General features: G+C 41.9%; 1 protein-coding gene across 5 annotated transcripts in view; it reads right to left on the bottom strand.

Moving 5' to 3' along the window:
- The window catches only part of FRYL (FRY like transcription coactivator), a 177,895-nt gene that overhangs the window by 63,919 nt on the left and 93,164 nt on the right, over positions 1 to 20,812 (bottom strand). For all 5 annotated transcript variants that reach the window (XM_045572781.1, XM_036416789.2, XM_036416848.2 and 2 more), the window contains 13 exons: positions 19,940 to 20,208; positions 18,929 to 19,130; positions 17,744 to 17,868; positions 16,153 to 16,210; positions 15,220 to 15,311; positions 11,894 to 12,066; positions 9,834 to 9,994; positions 9,189 to 9,299; positions 8,010 to 8,164; positions 7,534 to 7,633; positions 6,008 to 6,176; positions 3,252 to 3,511; positions 1,901 to 2,041 (listed from right to left, as the gene is read on the bottom strand). In XM_045572781.1, coding sequence (XP_045428737.1) covers positions 1,901 to 2,041; positions 3,252 to 3,511; positions 6,008 to 6,176; positions 7,534 to 7,633; positions 8,010 to 8,164; positions 9,189 to 9,299; positions 9,834 to 9,994; positions 11,894 to 12,066; positions 15,220 to 15,311; positions 16,153 to 16,210; positions 17,744 to 17,868; positions 18,929 to 19,130; positions 19,940 to 20,208 — 2,016 coding nt within the window. The remainder of the gene's footprint in view (positions 1 to 1,900; positions 2,042 to 3,251; positions 3,512 to 6,007; positions 6,177 to 7,533; positions 7,634 to 8,009; positions 8,165 to 9,188; positions 9,300 to 9,833; positions 9,995 to 11,893; positions 12,067 to 15,219; positions 15,312 to 16,152; positions 16,211 to 17,743; positions 17,869 to 18,928; positions 19,131 to 19,939; positions 20,209 to 20,812) is intronic.

Here is a 20,812-nt window from a genome sequence, read left to right as displayed (position 1 = left end):
GAGGTAAGTAAGAAAAATCCCAGTAAGGGTGCCTTATACGCATGTTTCTCCATACTTTTCCCTTTACGACAAAACTGTGGTCCCAGCAGCACAGCCTTCACCTGGGAACTTGCTGGAAATACACAATCTCAGGCCGTATCCCCGCTTGCCCTCTAGAAATGGAATCAGATGATTCGCATGCACGCAGACGTGTGAGCAGCTCTGCTCCGCCTGGCCTCTGGAGAAACCTTACGACCACCTTTATCCTATCATACCACGAGTCTCATCATGGTAACCCACGGCTCGCTGACTTCCTACCCAGCCTGCTCTATGTGCTGATGCCCTGATCACCGCTGCCTCTCTGTGCCTGTTCTCACCCGAGTGGACACTGCTGCCCCCCGATCCCGTCAAGCCTCCGAGTCCCACCTGCACCCCAACCCCGCCACCTTCTCCGCGAAATGCTGGCCCCTCCTCACAAACACAGCTGGGCTGGAGCTCAGCTCTACCTACCACGCGAGGATGCTGCAGGGATGTGTGACTTTCAAGGAAATGACTCATCTCTCTGCCCTGTCTTATTCATCTGTGAAGCTGTGGTAATCTTACCAAAATCACAGGCTTACTGGGGGACTTAAATGAAGTAATGTAGATCATTTAAAAAGTGATAATTAAGGAACTACTACTGTCATTAAAAATGGCTCCTTTTAAAAAATTTATTGGGGTGACATTGGTTAGTAAAATTATACAGGTTGCCGAAGCCGGTTTGGCTCAGTGGTAGAGCGTCAGTCTGCAGGCTGAAGGGTCCCAGGTTCGATTCCGGTCAAGGGCATGTACATTGGTTGCGGGCACATCCCCAGTGGGGGGTGTGCAAGAGGCAGCTGGTCGATGATTGTTTCTCTCTCATCGACATTTCTAGCTCTCTCTCTCTCTCCCTTCCTCCTCTCTGTGAAATATCAATAAAATATATTTTTAAAAAATTATATAGGTTTCAGGTGTACAACTCTATAATGAATCACGTGTAATTAAACTGTGTGCTCACCACCATCACCATTTATCCCCCATTTACCCACTCCTACCCCGCACCCTGTATATGTCTGGTGATGATAAACACTCAACAAAGCAGGGAAAGAAAAAAAGGAGACTCTTGTGTGGGGGGCAGGGCACTTATAGTTTTAGGTGGAATGAGCCAGCAAAGGTGTCCAGGGGAATGGACATTCGGGAAAAGACCCAAAGCAGGGGAGGGAGCATGCACACGTGTGTCTGCATGCATACATGTGTTCATTCAACCCTCATGGTTGACAGTTTCCTATTCTCCTCACCTGAGCCGATTTAAGAACTGCTTTTCCCTTTGCAAGGCAGAGACCGCCTTCTTCATGGTCTACCTCTTACCAAGCTTTCCTTCTGCTTCCACATGGGTGTAGGCACAACCCTACAGGTGCTGAACTCTGACTGGCCACCGTGCTCCATCTACTCTCCTGATGCCAGCACCTGCCCGGCAAACACTGCCATCGTGGTCTCTGCCCCAGGAACACTTTCTCTGGTGCATCATCTCTCGTTCTCCCAGACAGCCCGGTTCCAAGCGATTCACTCTCAGTCCTCTGCAGCTCTCCTTCGCAGCCCTTATCACGCCTGGACTTTATTATTAAGTTACCGATTCATTCATTAAATAAGTAAAATCTGCACCAGCCGCCAGATTATAACGCCCAGAACCCTGAAGAGCCTCTGGCCTGTAATGAGAGCGCCTGGCCAATAGTATTTGTTAAATAAGCCGGCGAGTAAACCCACTGTGCTATTTCCTGCCTGTCCTTAGCCTGGCCCTGCTCTGCCTCTGCTGGTCTACTGATGCCTGTACTCTGAACTTGACAAGACACCATTAACGTTTTTCTTTTTCTTTTTTAAGTTAAATATCAACTTGAATACATACGTAAGGCAAGAGGCTTGGTTCACTATTCACTCCACAAATGCTGATCAAAAAGTGCAAAATTATTTTCAGGTTTTTCGGCCAGCCGTCTGCAAGCGTGGTCCACACGTTCTCCATCTCTGACCAGGCCAGCTCGTCGCCATACTGGGTGCAGGAAACACAACACGCACATCTCAGTAAAGCCTGTCTTCTCTGCAGCAAACTGGTCACAGCATTGCAATACCAGGAAGCAACGTTTTTTACCGGAAGCTTCCATCTCCCCCATATACTTCAGAGGAATGATCATTTCTTTCAACACATCTATACATAAATACCATTACAGTCAGGGACCACGTAACACTTCCGTCAACGACAGACTGCACACACAATGGCAGTCCCGGAAGATGACACGGGAGCCAAACATGTCTATTGTCTAGCGATGCCATCTCATAACATCACGGCACAGCACGTGACTCGTGTGCTTGAGGTAACGCCGGTGTTTGCCAGTCGTACAGAAGTACAGCCCATACAACTGTGCACGGTGCGTGATACTCGATAATGTTATTGGCTGAAAATACAGCATATTCGCCAAAACCAGTTTGGCTCAGTGGCTAGAGCGTCGGTCTGCAGACTGAGAGGTCCCAGGTTCGATTCCGGTCAAGGGCATGTACCTTGGTTGCGGGCACATCCCCGGAGGGGGAGGGGGGGCGTGCAAGAGGCAGCTGATCGATGTTTCTCTCTCATCGACATTTCTAGCTCTCTATCCCTCTTCCTTCCTATCTGTGGAAAATCAATATAATAAATTAAAAAAATAAATAAATAAAGCATTAAAAAAAAAAAAATACAGCATGTTCTTTCTACTTAAAAAAAAAGTCTGCCGCGTAACAATATGCTGTGTTACACCAGCAACAGCCTCAAACAGCTCGTGTTTTACTGCATCTCCTGACTCACCACGTTCTTCTGAGCTTGATTTAATCGCGCGGTGTCCTGTACAGCACACGCTGTTCAAGCTTTAGCCTCGAAGCAGTGACCTATACCACACACATAGCTCTGTGGGCAGGGGCTGCACCATCTAGATCTGTGTAGGTGCCTCTGTGACACTCATAAACAAAGACATTGCCTAACAGGCAATTCCTCCCTGTCCTTAAGCGGCTCCTGGCTGTAATCACATGATTTTAGATGCCCCCCCCACCCCCACCCCAAAAAAAGACATTCTATAGCTAAAATGAGAAGTTGATTTTAGAGAAAGGAGTTTATGATGCACATAGGCTCGATTATCCCAGGATTACCTAACCTCCTCATCCACTTCTAACCTGGCTTACTCCTCCCAACGCAGTCATTCTGTGCGGCCGCTGCCAGTGCAAACCCGTCTCACCTTCGCCGTCATGTACATGAGGTTGTTGAGAACCATGGCGGTGGCCTGAGGGGACCCCCAGCCTTCTCCTCGCAGCCAGCGCCGGCTCGTCACCATGGCCTCCCGGTCCTTGAGGGACTCGTCTTCGTCGTCCTCGGGCCGTCTGGCCGTGGGCAGCGGCTTCAGGGCCACCAGCTCGATGTTGTTCATCCAGGGCAGCAGGTAGTGCAGCATCACCTGCCTCCCGGCAGGGTGCGCCGTCTGGATCCTCTGGCTGATCTCTGTCGTCAGAAAGAAGCCAAAAGCAAGGGGGCATTGGGAATACTGTCAACAATTAAGTTTTGTTTTGTTTTGTTTTTTAAAAAAAAGGCAAACAAAAAAAAAAACCAAGCCAACAGAGGGAACTTCTGATATAACACTTTCCTTTGACTTGTCATTAATTTTAATCTTAAAGAATAGGAAGCCAGCCGAAACCGGTTTGGCTCAGTGGATAGAGCGTCGGTCTGCGGATTGAAAGGTCCCGGGTTCGATTCCGGTCAAGAGTATGTACCTTGGTTGCAGGTACATCCCCAGTAGGGGATGTGCAAGAGGCAGCTGATCGATGATTCTCTCTCATCGATGTTTCTAACTCTCTGTCCCTCTCTCTTCCTCTCTGTAAAAAAATCAATAAAATAAATAAATAAACCAAGTTCTAGATGTAAAAAAAAAAAAAGAAAAAAAAGAATAGGAAGCCAGATTTTATTCACTGCATTTAAGAGTTAGGAGTACTGTTTTTTCCTTCTAATAAATCTGACCTTGATGACATCATAAAGAAAAGTAACAGCAAACACCTATCACATTCTTACTTTTTATATAAAAGGCCATTGGTGGTTAAGATAAATACACGTTTGCACACCACTGGTGAGACTGTAAAATGCTGCAACCATGCCGAAACCGGTTTGGCTCAATGGATAGAGCTTTGGCTTGGGGACAATTCCAGTCAAGGGCATGTACCTTGGTTGCGGGTATATCCCCAGTGGGGGGTGTGCAAGAGGCATCTGATCAATGACACTCTCTCATCGATGTTTCTAACTCTCTCTCTCTCCCTCCCTCTCTGTACAAAACCAATAAAATATATTTTTAAAAAAATGGTGCAACCACTACGGGGCAGTATAAGGGCTCCTCAAGAAAGTGAAAAAAGAACCACCACATGATCTAGCAATCCCACTTCTGGGGATATACCCAAAGCGAGGTCTCAAAAAGATAGCTGCACATCCATGTTCACAGCTGCACTATTCACAAGACCGATTTGCTTCCCAGTCAGGGCACATGCCTGGGTTGTGGGCTCGATCCCCAGTGTGGGGCCTGCAGAAGGCAGCTGATCAATGGTTCTCTGTCATCAGTGATGTTTCTATCTCTCTCTCCATCTCTGTCTCTATCTCTTCCACTCAGAAATCCACTGAAAACAAATTTAAAAAGAAGAGGCATGATCCCTGCCATCTACCCATGTAAACCAAACAGGGAAACTGCCAAAGAATGGAATGTTAGGAGAATGTAAGTCATTTCTCCCCACTCAGCTAACTAAGTGTGGGAAACAAACCATTCCCCCTGCTGAAACAGCACCTGGAGGCCGCTCTGCCTTGAGCCTGAGTGGAAGGGAAGACCACAGCAGACCCAGGTGTGGTGCGTGTGCAGTAAGTACCAGATGAGAACAAGATCTGCTGCAGGTGGAAAGCAGAGAAACTAGCCGAGTGTCTTCCGTGTTATGATTAGAACTTTTCAGTTAAAGGGTAGAGTATGATGGGGGCATTGACAGTAGTGTGTTCTTTAGATAGAAGATTAAACCAGATGGCCCTCAAATTTCCCTTTGAGGAGACTCTGGTAGGACCCTGGACTCAGCTTTAGGAAATAAATCCGACCTTGATGACATCATAAAGAAAAGTAACAACTAACACATATCACGTTCTTACTTTCTATATAAAATGCCATTGGTAGGACCCTGATGTTACAGAAACCCTGGCAGGCCGGATTCTTTGTAAAGGAAGCTGGACCAGAGAGCAATGCAGGACCCTAGCAATAGTTTTGCCTGAGGCTGAGCAGGACCTTTTCCTATGACAAGAGGCTTTGCCTACTGAAAGGAACCTGTATCGTTGCCTCTGCATTATGTTGGTATATGTGCCACTGAAGCAAGCACAAACCCTGCAGTATTTTAAAGGCAGGCTAGTACACAGATAAAACACATAAGATTCAGTAAGTTTAAAGTCTACTAAATGAATATGTATTTTTAAATTTAATCCTCACCCGAGCACATGCTTAGTGAGGAAGGGAGAGAGAAAGAGGGACATCGATGTGAGAGAGAAACATCAAGGAGTTGCCTTCTGTACTTGTCCCGACGGGACTGAACCCACAACCCAGGTAGGTTCCCCGAACGAGAATCGAACCTGTAACCGTTCAGTGCACAGGATGACGCTCAACTGACTGAAGCTCATTATTTCTGGCCGGGCCAAAAAATATTTTTAAATTACATGTGAAGACCCCTTTACATCCCCGCCCCCCCCGCCCCTGCAGTGGAGTGAAGTAGGGAGGGAAAAGTGAAAGGTCCTGTAAATACTTCATTAATAAGATACCTAAATATCACGGTAGACCAGTATTAAGAGTTCTTAAAGAAAAAAATTCTCTATGTAAATACATGTTTGCATTCAACCTCAACTTGCATCTATTTAAAATTTCATAAAAGTAGTATTTCGGAAAAGACTGCTAAAAAAGGGAAAGACTACTAACCAGTTCAGTGATCATACCTGAGAATATGGCGAGAGTTAGCTCAGGATATGCCCTTGCAAGTTCCTCAGACAACTGATAATATGACACAGAATACAGATGTGGCAGAGGAGACAGCTGGCTGAGCACTCCATCTGTTCTCTGAACCTCCAACTTGTGGGCATAGCGAAACATCTTCGGTTCCAGGATCTACGGGGATGCAATGCCATCAAATTAAAGGTTGTTATGGGTCCTCCAAATTTCAACTCTAATTAAAAAAAATAAAATATCCTCCCAAGAAATATTCCAGTTTAAAAATTACATAGTTATACATATTGTAAAAACACTTTGCATGTTAAATGCCAAGAAGTGTTTGCAATAGACGTGTAACTGAGTCCAAGGCATTGCACTCCTTGTGTTTAAGGGCAATGTTTTGGGTTAGTAGCATAGTTTGAAAATAACTTCAGCAAACTAAGTTAAAATTACGTGACAACGACATACCACTTTCCAGGTCAAATATATGACTATATAAAACAAGTGTAAGTGGAAAGAAAATTTTCGAACATGTCTTGGTTAATCACACAATAAGTAAGGAATATAAACTAAGCATCTTTTTGATGTTACACTACGTAAAGAGCGAACTTTCTTCTTTTTATTTTTTTATTTTAACAAGTGGTTCATTTTATTTTTGTATAAAGTATTACAAATAGTAGTACATATGTTTCCTTTTCCCCCCACTGAACTTTCTTCTTTTAAATTTTATTTTAATCACAGTTTACAATAAACATTATTTTGAATTAGTTTCTGGTGTACAGCATAGTGGTCAGATAATCATATACTTTATAAAGTGGTCCCCCCGATAGTTTAAGTATCCCTGGCACCATACATAGTTATGACAACACTGTTTACTATATTTCCTATGCTTTATAACCTCGTATTTTGTTACTGCCAATTAGTACTTCTTACTCCCTTCACCTTCTCCAACCAGCCCCCTTAAACTTTCTTAAATCAAGACATTAGCGCGTCATTCAAACCTTTTGGAAAGATCAGCATCTCCTTGAATCTCACTCTTCACCCTTGATTGAGTCAAGAACCTCAATCTATTATCCATTAGCTAAGCATTGTATAACAATGATGCATCCATGCTTGGCAAGTTAATTTGCTAGGTTATATTTCTCAGCCTAATCAAGGAAGATTATACAAGGTCATCATAAAAAGAACTAATTACTTTTTAGTTGGTTCTCAAAAAAAAATAAAAAATTCAACTCAGTCTTAACTGAACAGAAATAGTTAGACACACACATAGGCCCTAACCACTCAATTTTTATCTGTACTGGCGCACACACAAGTGTATGTGTGTGGTAACATACTGTATAATTCCTTTACAACAACTTAAATGTACCATATTATCCTTTCCTTCTATTTCAAATGACCCTCAGGAATTGACACTAGAGTTTGCTATTAAAAATCAAGCTGACTATCAGTATACTTCCGAGGCAGGAAAGAGATTGCTAGTGCTTCATTAGGTCACGTGGAAGAAGATTTTCGTTAACGTTTGTTGACAAACCTGTAAGAGTTGCATAGCAACTTCATAGATACTTCGAGAAGAGTCAGCGGCTTTAAACAGTATCAGGTTCAGGAGCATCACTGTGTCGCACTGATAATCCCTGGGGACAAAGTCCACATGTTAGGAACGGAATATTCAGAGGCCTTCACACGAGCTAATGAATATGGTGGACCAGGGCCAGAATGCAGGCACGCAGCAGCCAAGCCCAGGAGGTGGCTGGGCTGTTGTTGATGTCGCGTGTTTTTTTTTGTTTTGTTTTGTTTTGTTTGTTTTTTTAAGGTTAAAAGGTACAAAAACAAATGCATGATGATCATTATCCTTATTTTGGTTAATTTCTGATAAGAGTTTAAGAAAATACTGGTTTCTGAATTCAAATGGAAATATTTCTAAATTAGTATTTCTGAATCCAAATGGAAATATTTTCTTGCAAAAAAAGACACAACTAAATAAACTGTAAGAAACGGGCCCGGGAGTACCTGTTCTGGAACACGTTGGCGATGGCCTTGAAGCAGCCCGCTGCCACCCTCCGGGAGCCTGTGTAACACCGGTCCACCGCCCAGTACATCAGGTTGCTCTGGTCCGGGTTCAGCTCCAGGAGCAACGTCACTGCTTCGCAGCCCAGCCGGTGAACCTACGGGAAGGCCACAGAATCGCCCGGGACACAGAGAGTCGTAGGTGATTCAACTGTCTGCTTCTCTGCCTTTTGCTAAGACATCATGCATGCCCTCATTGCATTGAACACAAAACTCGGTCTCTTTTCTTCCAACTCCTTCTCCTTTTATCCAGCCACTAGAAAAAGTGACCTGGACCCATGAACCGTGGACGCCGGCATGTTCCCAAGATGCTGAGCTCCGGTTCCCTCCTCCCACAGAGCCCCAGGGGCAGCAAAGTGAGCTATTACCCCCTCCAGATACTTTTATCAAGCTTTATTCTAGTTTTTGTTTTTTTTAAAATATATTTTATTGATTTTTTTTACAGAGAGGAAAGGAGAGTTAGAAACATCAATGAGAGAGAAACATCGATGAGCTGCCTCCTGCACATCCTCTACTGGGGATGTGCCCGCAACCAAGGTACATGCCCTTGACCAGAACCGAACCCGGGATCCTTCAGTCCGAAGGCCGACGCTCTATCCACTGAGCCAAACCGGTTTCGGCTTTATTCTAGTTTCTGATAACCCAATACAAAAAGTATTCCAAGGGGAAAACATGTAAGTTCTGTCTTAAACTGTGACGCCTGTGCGCGTGGTGCTATGAGAGTACGCAGGGCACAGGGACCAGAGGGCCGGAAAGAAGGATTAATTGGAGGGTGGTCCAAAACGAGAAATTAAACGCAGCAAATAACGTTTCTTCCATAGAGCTCAATGTGCTCTGCATGAATACTTTATTCGTAGACTTAGAACCCTATTGTGAGATGTATACACACTACTGCATTAATCCTGCAGCATAAAAGGGAAATGAAAACGATCCAAGAGTGTGTAATAAATAAGAATTAGAAAATTTAGGTTATGGCATCCTATTTAATTTATAGAGCTTATTTTCTGCATGTAATTCTAACCTATCTTATTTTAAAAACGACTTGATTTTTAGTGGGCCATACGCTAGTTCCAAATAATGCAATGGCAATTACGAAATGTTAAGGGAATTACCGATAATTACCTTTTTGTCCAGAGAGTCCAAAATGTTATCCAACCATTTGTACAAATAGCCATCTGATGAAAGTCCCACATTATCTGCAACAGGGCCACAACATAGCACAGCAGACATAGCCTTCAAACAATAATATCAGAATTACATTTGAAACATTGCGGAGGTAACAGGTGGCTGTTTATTGAGAAGAGGCAGGCTATTTTTACCCATGCTTATGTAGCTACAACACCTTTTTGCCTTTACAAAGAAAAGCAGAAGAGTGATTTTTTGAAACTAAGTAATTTATTATGAGTAGTAAGTACCATGGTACCAAGTTAGAAATGGAGTTTGAACAGTACCGGAAAAGAAAAAAAACAAAAACAAAAAACAAGCAAGAGAAAGCACTTAAGTAGAGGGGAAAAAGGTATTTCTTTTAGGTGATCCTCTTTAAAACAATGGAATTCAAAATTTGGGGTAGATTCTGAAGGTTCTTACTGTGTACTGTATTTTATGTATTTAAATAAACTTCCAGTACAAAAAATACAGCAGAGCAAATATATACATTCTAATACTCTCAGGGACTCAGGAGAAATCCCTACCCTTTTTATAATACTAGACATTGAGAGATACGCTTAACATAAGAAAAAAAAAGCAATCAGATTGCTAAGTAAATACCTTGAGCGCACAGTATTGATGTCTGTTAATTTGCATATTCCTGTCGCTGTATCTGTCCAGGGGAGTAAACATGATGCTAAAGGGGCCGGCCCAGTGGCTGAACAGCATGAACAGACTGTGACGCAGGCTCTGCTGAGGGAAAATGCTTCTTCTCTGGTGCACTGCAAAGGACACAGAGACGGAGAGAAACTCATTTCCATTTCTTTACCTCAGTGTGCATCTCAACGTGTTTGCTACTCAACGTAATACTGCAAAACAGAAATGTTTTCTTTTTTAAAAAAATATATTTTTATTGATTTTTTTACAGAGAGGGATAGAGAGCTAGAAACATCGATGTGAGAGGAACATCCATCAGCTGCCTCCTGCACACCCCCTACCGGGGATGTCCCCGCAACCAAGGTACATGCTCTTGACCGGAATCGAACCAGGGACCTTTCAGTCTGCAGGCCGACGCTCTATCCACTGAGCCAAACCGGTTTCGGCAGAAATGTTTTCATTTTAACTTAAAGCCTCTATAGCGACAAGTCATTTACACGGAGGCAAGTGACAGCACCAAGGCTGCAGCCCGTCCCCGGGGCCCACACCATGGGGGACACAGCGTCCCGGCGAGCAGACCTCGGGGCAGGCACGGTGGGCTTGGCCAGGACGTCAGTAACACAAACACACCTGTGGGTCTTGGCTGGTGGGTGGGAGAGAGCTTTGGACTACACACACTATTTTAAAACGTTGCATGTCCTCAGCAGTGCAGCTGTGTTTACAAGAGAATCCTCACGCAGTGGCTTTATATACAAAACAAATAAAAGGGGAGCTGAGCTAAGGACGGCATGACGCCCCGGCACCCACACCCGTTCTGCTGCCTCCTGCTGACGGCACCAGAGGAGGGACAGCATGGTCTGAAAGCCACCGGTTTAGAAGCTCTCCAAGGATTCCGTCCATGTTAACATCCTGTCCTACAAGGTCTCTGCAGCGATCTGTGCCGAGGAAATGCAACCGTGTCCTAACGAATCCATGTGGACGCTGCACACAAGCGTTTAGTAACTGATTAAATTACATCTGTTCATTAGTGATCATAAAATTTTAGAGGGGGGAGGGAGGGAATGCTCTTTTCCTCTTAATAGCATCGTTTGTCCCAAAAGTTCCAAATAGGTTTCCTGCACCTGAAAATAATATACCTCAAGAAGTTCGTGCAGGGCCCTCTTTTTTTTTTTTTTTTTTTTACAAAAACACAGCCGTGCTCCTGTTTGCATACACTTTTTAAAGTAACAACTTCAATTTTTTAACCCAGAAACAAAAAGAAACATTTGTATTTACGTTGTAAGCTAAAGGCTATAGTCACATTTTTATGATTTTATGAAAGGAAACTGCATGTATCTGTATTCCTAGTGCCTGAACCAGTACCTGGCATATAATATGGCATATAATACAGGCACGTATGTGTTAAATGAATCATTCAGTTAACACTGGGTCCTTGTACTTTATGTCTATGACCCATATCCTTTCCATTATTCAAAAGTATCTCGTTAATTCTATCCTCAATAATCATTTAGGGTAGGGGTGTCGAACTCAATCAGAGAAGGGGCCAAAATCTAAAATCCAGCCTAAGTCGCGGGCCAAATGGTTTACTGAACAGTCATAAACTGTCATTGTGATGGAAACGCAGCGGAGTGCAGTGATGACAGCGCGGTGTGGGCCACATTGCAAGGCCTGGCAGGACGGATTTGGCCCGCGGGCCTTGTGTTTGACACATGTGATTTAGGGCATTAAGCTCTTTGCTCTTGCATCTAGAACAAGTTTGTCCAAAGAGCTTATTTTCTTCACATTTCTGCATTGCTGTCTTGATTGTTGAAAATCTATACTGGGTTGCTTTTTTTTTTTTTAAATTTTTAATTGCTGATAGTGATTCAGAAGCAAAACACTCTTGCCATCCGTGGAATACTGACACATTGACCCAGAATGCTTCACAAGTTTTTCCATCAACTTAGACTACAGAACCTGAGGGCCAGAACAAATATGGTGGTGCCTTCATATCCAACAGTAGTTTAAGAACCTAAAACACGTACCTGGAACGTTCTGAATGATGTTCGCCACTAAGGCACTAAAATGGCATCGTATATCCTTCAGGGTGTCAGAGTCTTTTTCGTTTTCTGCCTCTAGGAGCTGTCTGGTCAAATCCACGTACTCCAGTAGAGTGTTGTTGAGGAAATGTGTTTCATTATCCAGGCCACCGCTTGCACTGAAAATAGTCAAGGAGATGAGTGATAAAGAAAATGTGATTTTAAACCGCGAATGTAAGTCAAAACGAACTCCAAGGAATCAAAAACTGGAACTCTGCCTGCTCCTGGTAGCATGCAACTCAATACACAGAAGTTAGCCGAAACCGGTTTGGCTCAGTGGTAGAGCGTCGGTCTGCGGACTGAAAGGTCCTGGGTTCGATTCCGGTCAAGGGCATGTACGTTGGTTGCTGGCACATCCCCAGTAGGGGGTGTGCAGGGGGCAGCTGGTCGATGTTTCTCTCTCATCGATGTTTCTAGCTCTCTATCCCTCTCTCCTCCTCTCTGTAAAAAATCAATAAAATATATTAAAAAAAAAAAAAAAGTTAATTCACAGAAGTTAAAGGAACGCGTGCTTGGCTTACTTAGATATGAACGGGGCTTCCCGCAGCGGGCTCTGTAGCTCAGGGCTTATGTATTGTAAAAATAAAAGGTGCTTCTTAATCAAGGAATTACTATTGCGATTTATATTATTTAGTCCCATACCTAACTTTAATCAACTATTCTGAGCGCTAGGTATACTCCCTCTCCATCAAAATACACAGCTTCCAAAGTAAGGAAATAAAGAGGCATACGGCATAGGAAGGACCCATTTAGAAAGGAAGAAAGAGGAAAGACTAGTTCTATCCAGTTTCATAGTTGCTAAGCATATTGATATTATTCCTTTAGCACAATTCTAGAACAGGCATTATTTGGGATATAAAAATATAAGGGAATTGAAGTAACAGTGCTGGTTTTCAAATCTCCTCTCTGGCCCCATGGAGCTGCCTCAAGAATCTCTGCAATAAGCTCCTCTTTGAGGCGAAGACTGCTGCCTCGAACCCACGGAGTGGAAGGGGGCCATCTGGTTGGAGTCAGAAATCTCGGATTCCACTCTTCTATCAGCTATTAAGCCTGAGATTAGCCTCTGCTTCAGAGCATTTGACTAGGAAAGTAACTGACTTATTATATATGAAGGGCCCAAGGAACTATAAGTGCTACATCAATGATTAGCTTACATTTACTTGGTCAGCTTTTCTGTGTTATTCTTCAAAAGTACTTCTAAGATATGCGATTTTAAAAATAAAATAATTTTTTTACTAGTAAATAGCTTCTAATAAACATCTACAGTACAAGGTGGAACAAAAGTAGGTTTACAGTTGTTCATATGGAAAACAATACATTAATAAATAATAATATAAGAATAAATTCTAGCCGAAACCGGTTCGGCTCAGTGGTGGAGCGTCGGTCTGCGGACTGAAAGGTCCCAGGTTCGATTCCGGTCAAGGGCATGTACGTTGGTTGCGGGCATATCCCCGGTAGGGGGTGTGCAAAAGGCAGCTGGTCGATGTTTCTCTCTCATTGACGTTTCTAGCTCTCTATCTCTCTCCCTTCATCTCTGTAAAAAAGTCAATAAAAATACATTAAAAAAATAAAAAAATAAATTCTATGTTCTGCATATTCACAACTATTAACCTATTTTGCCCACCCTGTATATTTCCTTTATTCCGTCAATGAGTGTTTTTATTGGTGAATGAGAAACTAATTTAGCAGACTGCACCCTGGCTCAGAATCTACTCACTTAAGAAATATTCACTAAGTTACCTACAATGTACATAGGACCAATTAGGTCAACAAAACAAATATCCCTGCCTTCTTGACATTGAGAATTCATCTTTTTTTACTTAGTCAAGGAAATAAAAAGCCAGAGGTACTAGAGTGTTATATTCATTTCTCCTTAAAAAACAAAAACAAAAACAAAAAACACCAAAATAAAAAAAAAACCATCATAAACAAAACACACAACTGTGTTCATACCATTACTGCTCAATAATGAGTACAGCTTTCAGAGTTAAATTTTAAGTAAGCCAATATCTTGCAGTTCCCAAACAGTATCCTTCAAAGATTCTTCATTCACTAACATACATTAAAAGCAACCAAAGGAGAAGAAAAATGATTCAGACATGCTTTGGGTTAATTATATGAATCAAGCCCAGCACGGTTCAAGTTTGCATTTTTCTAACTTGAACTGCTTTATTTTTGTGGGGGTCAGAAAATAGAATGTTTCTTTCTTTCCATTTTCTGTAAAAGAATGGAAAACCAAGGGTTTAAATTCTCATTGATTAAAGCTCTGTTTTAAAAGCACTTGTCAGCCGAAACCGGTTTGGCTCAGTGGTAGAGCGTCGGTCTGCGGTCTGAAAGGTTCGATTCCGGTCAAGGGCATGTACCTTGGTTGCGGGCACATCCCCAGTAGGGGGTGTGCAAGAGGCAGCTGGTGGATGTTTCTCTCTCATCGACGTTTCTAGCTCTCTATCTCTCTCCCTTCCTCTCTGTAAAAAATCAATAAAATATATATTTTTTAAAAAGCACTTGTCAAAAGCATATGCAGAAATAACCAGGAGAGATACTAAAGTAACAACCCTACATTCGTTTGATTATTAAGACCTTCAAGATCTCTTCAGTTGCCTTAAAGGTCCCATGCATTTTTTTTTTTTCCTCTTTCAATGATCAGGCAACACCATTACCTCCTAAGAAATAGTTATTTCTCATCACTGAGCTGACGAAATTCTCCGCCAGGGGCTGCTCTCCGGGTCAAGATGCCTCTATTCCAGCAACCACCCCCGGCTTTAAGTTTTCATAGGGGGGAGGGTGAAAACAGTTACAAATTATGTTTGTGGATTTCATATTTCCCCCCAAAGATAGGTTAACAGTTGAATGGAATAAATATGCAAACTTTATTATGTGGCACCTTTTAAATGTGTGATTTTTACAAATCTAGGAAAAAATAGAGCTTAAAAATGAGCTAAGAAATAGTTAAATTAGTAATAATAATTAAAAAAAAGGCTACTATCCACTTGCCTGGGTTACTACATTCCAACAAATATCAAAATCATAGGAACATTATGTTCAATTTTTACCTTCAAGCAAAATAAAAATCATGTTAGAAATTAGTTTTAGAAATACATTTTTTAGCCATTAGTTAATTTCTTGGAGGCAGCTTTGAATTTGGTAAATGTTTACAAGTAACGCAGACAGGGTAATTTGGCTGCAAAGGTGTTTTTCTGTTATGTTTCATGAGAGAGAAAAACATGTTCCCTAATTATTCCACTTTTAAAAGAGCAAAATCCAGCACTGACCTGTGACTAATGACACCAGCGTCTGCCAGCAGTTCGAATATTCGTACCAGCTGTACTCGTAAAATGTCCCGACGCCTGCGCCGTTTCATATTCTATTCCAAGGATACGAAGATATCAATTAAAAATCCTTCAGGGAAATTTTTTTTTAATGTTTTACTTTTTAAAAATATATTTTATTGATTTTTTACAGAGAGGAAGGGAGAAGGATAGAGAATTAGAAACATCGTTGAGAGAGAAACATCGACCAGCTGCCTCTTGCACACCCCCTATCGGGGATGTGCCCGCAACCAACGTACATGCCCTTGACGGGAATCAAACCTCGGACCTTTCAGTCCGCAGGCTGACACTCTATCCACTGAACCAAACCAGTTAGGGCTACGTTTTTCATTTTAACATTGAGTTTTGACATACACACAGAATAAATCAAGAACAACAATAGAAAAAGGTCTTTAATCGTTATGTCATGAGGAAATGTTGTGTCTGATTAGGGCTGAAGTACTGATGCCTAGAGTAGCAGTGCAACACCTCAACCCGTTGCTGCCTGTTACTGTAAATAGAGTTTTATTGGAATATGGCCACATCCACTGGTTTAGTGTCTACGTAGCAAAACTGAGTAGTTGTAACAGTGACAGCGTGGCCAGAAAAGCTGAAAATATTTACTATCTGGCCCTTTTTAAAAAAGGTTTGCCGAGCCAGCTTTAGACCCTAATTGTCCTCACTTCAGCCAGAGTAATTTGTTTCTGCATAAGACCTCCTGGTGGGAAGGAAGAGGTCTGTATATTAAAAAAAAAAAAAAAGTTGAAAATCACAGTAGATAATCTTTTATTTATTCGCTCCCGAATTTCTAACTTTGGTATAATGTGTAAAATACAGAAGATAAATAAGTGTTTGCCAAACAAATATTATTTAACAATAGAAAACTACACAGTTTACCTCTGGCCTTCTTTCGAGTGCTTCTTTAATTATGGGATGCAGTTCCTCTATCAGTTCCCTAGAAGAAAAATGATATACATTCTTTCAATTAATAGCTGAACAGATATAACCTGACATGTGCAAATATGTGAATATTAATATATTGAGGTACATAGACAACAGTTAACCCTAATCCTACCGTTTAAAACACAATTTTTATGGTTTTGGTTATAAAACAAATTTGTACATTGTAGAATGTTAGGAAAGCAGAAAAAATAGTATAGGCCAGTGGTTGGCAAACTGCGGCTCGAGAGCCACATGCGGCTCTTTGGCCCCTTGAATGTGGCTCTTCCATAAAATACCTGGGTGAGTCTATTTTGAAGAAGTGGCATTAGAAGAAGTTTAAGTTTAAAAAAATTTGGCTCTCAAAAGAACTTTCAATAGTTGTACTGTTGACATTTGGCTCTGTTGACTAATGAGTTTACCGACCACTGGTATAGGCCACTAATTTGAATTTACAGAAATAAGTACTATCAACATTTCTGTTCAATCATTTTACAGCCTACATATATTTCACATAGTTGAAACCCTATCAGATATATGATGGTATCCTTTATTTTTTTTTCTTTACTTAGTATTAGCATAAGGACTTTTATATGCAATTAATCAATTCACAGTATTCTATTATGGGGTGAAAATCATACTTTTCCTTAACATTTCATATATTACTGATGCAGTAAATTTTACTTAATTTCTGTTATTATAAATACTGCCTCAGGAAACATCTTTGTATATTCACCTTTGTCTTTATTTCTGATTATTTCCTTAGAATTAATTCTCAAGGATGGAATTAATGGGCCAAATGGTATAAACTTCATGAGCATGATAATTTTATCTTTGCTTACATTCTGATTTAAAATGAAAAATGTGGTTGTTATAGAATATTAGAACAAAAAAAGCAGAAGAAAATAAAACGCATCCATAATCTTATCATCTATAGAAACTATCACAGACAAAGTATTTGCCTCAGAATTGTTTCTATTTATGGGATTTTGTTTTTTTTAAGAAGCTGAGATCATTTTTGTATCCCATTTTTTGCTACTAGCACCACTTGTCATAAAATAATCTTCCAAAATTTCCTTTTTAATGAATGCTATTCCCACACCTCACATATTACAATTTAGTCTCTATTATGCATATTATCTTGGAGGCACACCATCAAATATCACCTCATATCAATGGAGGATAATCTCAAAACAATACATCCAGAGCCTAGAAGGCAATAACAAAGCAGAATTTTGAGCAAAAATGAAGGATTTGCTTCATTTATAATAAATAATATCAAGAATTATGTAAAATATGTGTCAACATTATTTGTAAAGATAATTAAATTCTCTTAAGAGGGGAAAAAAATCCTATAGTTTTAACCAATAGATTGAGCTTATAAATTAGTAGAATCACTGCGTAAATAAATTTGGTAGGAATTTTAAGATTTAAATAGCATTTTATTTCCGGGACATATTTATACATAGTAAATATTTTCATAATCATTCTGTGAAGCAAGCCGCATTTACATTCTTAGTGCATGGAGAAGACATGCACAGATGATTACCTGAAAGCTCCTGGGTTGGTCCTGCCAAGCCCTAGAACAAGGGACTCTGTGATTTCCATGCTCTCAGAGCGCATCATCGGAACTATGTGCTTAAACAAGGAGGAAGGGGAAGGGACTCCAATAATCTGGGGGGGGAAAAAAAGTATTTATAGCACCCGCTCATGACAGTACATCCAACTGAATAATATGATATTTCAACACTATTTGGCCAAGAACAATGGGTAAATAACATTTCAGAATGAACGGGGCTTCAAAATCCACTTGTAGGGCACATACCTACACATCTACATGCACGCTCGTTAACGGGACTGGGCTCTGAGGGTCTCTCAGACTCTCACCATCAGGCAACAGGCTGACTCCCTCTGTCACACAGCCTGTCTTTTGTTCCAAAAACGAGTGGAACAAAATTACTTCTGAAAGAGTCCTTGGTGTTGAAGAACCCCCAAGTGTTATGTTTTCTCAGTTCCCTCCAGCCACCTCATGATATTTTTTTGTCATGCCATAAAGACCAGATAACTGTTCTTGTCAAATGTCATTTGTATCTCTATGTAATTTAGGGAAATTCAAAGAGATATTTAATAATTTAAATCGTTTCTTTTGGGTACTAAGAAGTGTGAGATGTATGGAAGACGAAATCAGGGAGAACAAGGATGAAAACAATTTTAAAAATATCCATTCTGATGAATTTAATGAACATGGCCCTTTTTCTGGGAAGAAAAACTACATTTAGTTTTTTTTAATTCAAACTAGGACTCCACAAAAGCAGTAATGGGATTTCTTGAACTCTTTCTCCCTCCCACCACCCCCACCCCCCCATCCCATTTTCAGTGCAAGTAGCAACTACACTTTTTCAACCAACCGAGTTTATGGTCCTGGAAAAGAAAGTCTGACACGTGACTTCTGTGGCACCTGATGCAGGGCGGACCTGGCAAGCTTACTTTATTTATTTAAAAAAAAAAATCTATTTTATTGATTTTTTTTTACAGAGAGGAAAGGAGAGGGACAGAGAGTTAGAAACATCGATGACAGGGAAACATCCATCAGCTGCCTCCTGCACATCCCCTACTGGGGGATGCGCCCGCAACCAAGGCACATGCCCCTGACCGGAATCGAACCTGGGACCCTTCAGTCTGCAGGCCGACGCTCTATCCACGGAGCCAGACCGGTCAGGGCCGGCAAGCTTACTTTGGAGTCGATGCTGTAGCCGCTGTCGGGGGTGGACGCCAGCGTCTCGGGAGGAGAGCACCGCACGGACCCCGCGGACGGGGACGCGGACGCGGACGCGGACGAGGCTGCACTGCAGCACAGGAGCAGGTAATTCCTCCACAGGCCCACGTACGAGTCGCTGCTCGTGGTCGTGTTCACTTTCTTGGCATTGATGGGGCTGCTGAGGAAAACAACGAAAAACAAACACCACAGGTAAATAGCACAACATATTTTGAAATAGTTACCAAAACTAACGCCAGGGTCCATGAAGGTGAGTAAAGCACATATACAAGTTCATCAAGTCACCCACAGTGTCTTTGCGTGTTAGAGAATGTTCGGGCACTTGTGACAGCAGTCAAAACAAGAACAGAAACCCGAGACGCCCGTTACACCGACGTGTTTGCTGGGGGAGATACACAATAAAGAACAAATAGAACAATGCCAGGCCCTAGCCGGTTTGGCTCAGGGAATACAGCGTCGGCCTGCGGACCAATGGGTCCTGGGTTCGATTCTGGGCAGGAGCATGTACCTTGATTGCAGACCTCTCCCCGTCTGGTCAGGGCGCGTGCAGGAGGCAACCGATCGATGCGTTTCTCTCACATCCATGTTTCTCTCTGTCTGTCTGTCTCCCTCCCACTCTCGAAAAAAAAAAAAACAAAAAAAAAAAACAATGGAAAATATCCTCAGGTGAGATTTAAAAAATAAAACAAAAAAACAATGTCAGATAGTGCTAAGTTTAATGACGAAAAATAGAGCAAATGGTGAGATAGGAAGTGGTGGTACAAGAGGGACTAATCATTTAAAATAAGGTAAGGTCATAAATGTTACACAAGGTGAAAAGTGTCAATCTTCATTAAAACAAACAAACAACAAACAAACAAAAACAAACAAAAAAGGCCCAATACATAATACCTGAGACTCTACATAGGTAATTAATTGGCATAAATATACAGAAATGCCAAAAACATACACACTAGGAAAATCACTTACTTTATATCAACCTGCGGGGACAGCAACTGAAGTCTTGTGTATGCAAACATCCAAGCGTAGCTCACAGCTGTAGGGCAGTGTTTGGGGAGGTTTTCTTGCTTTAAAAAACTGGACAGACTTATAATCCACGGGTCTTGGCCTTGGGTCACGTGTGCAAATATCCATATGTGTGATGGACTAATCACATCAAACTGGTGGCTGATGGGAGAAGAATTCCATTCTGCTAATGTCTGTAAATCTATCGCGCTCGGGCAATACAGCAGAGTAGTCTAGGGAGAGAGAGCGAGAGAGAGAGAGAGAGAGAGAGGGGTCACTGCACACTTCATGACTGAAGTCCTGCCATGTGAGCTGCTTTCAACTGCAGGTGGCCTGCTGCTACGGTCAAGAACAGGGGATCTGGCCGAGACCGGTTTGGCTCAATGGATAGAGCGTCGGCTTGGGGACTGAGGGACCCGGGTTCGTTTCCGGTCAAGGGCATGTACCTTGGCTGCGGGCATATCCCCAGTAGGGGGTGTGCAAGAGGCAGCTGATCGATGACTCTCTCTCATCGATGTTTCTAGCTCTCTATCTCTCTCCCTTCCTCTCTGTACAAAATCAATAAAATGTATTTAAAAAAAAAAAAAAAAAAAAAAAGAACAGGGGATCTGAAGCAGGTGGACATGAGCGCCAAGATGGGCGTAAGAGAGTAGTGAATTCCTGAAATTGCATTTGAGGGTTTGCGTGCGTATATGCCTACTACGTGTGTTTTTCTGGACAGAGATTCCATGGACTTCATTATTCTCGAAAGGATCTATAAAACTAAACGGTTGAGGACCATTCTTAAGTAATTCATATATGACTATGCAGTTTCTTTGTGGGCGCACTGCAGCAGGT

Source organism: Pipistrellus kuhlii, unplaced genomic scaffold (assembly GCF_014108245.1).
Source record: "Pipistrellus kuhlii isolate mPipKuh1 unplaced genomic scaffold, mPipKuh1.p scaffold_m20_p_1, whole genome shotgun sequence".
NCBI classification, from domain to species: domain Eukaryota; kingdom Metazoa; phylum Chordata; class Mammalia; order Chiroptera; family Vespertilionidae; genus Pipistrellus; species Pipistrellus kuhlii.
The sequence above is the reverse complement of the archived record's forward strand: the minus strand, read 5'-3'. Positions and strand labels throughout refer to the sequence as shown.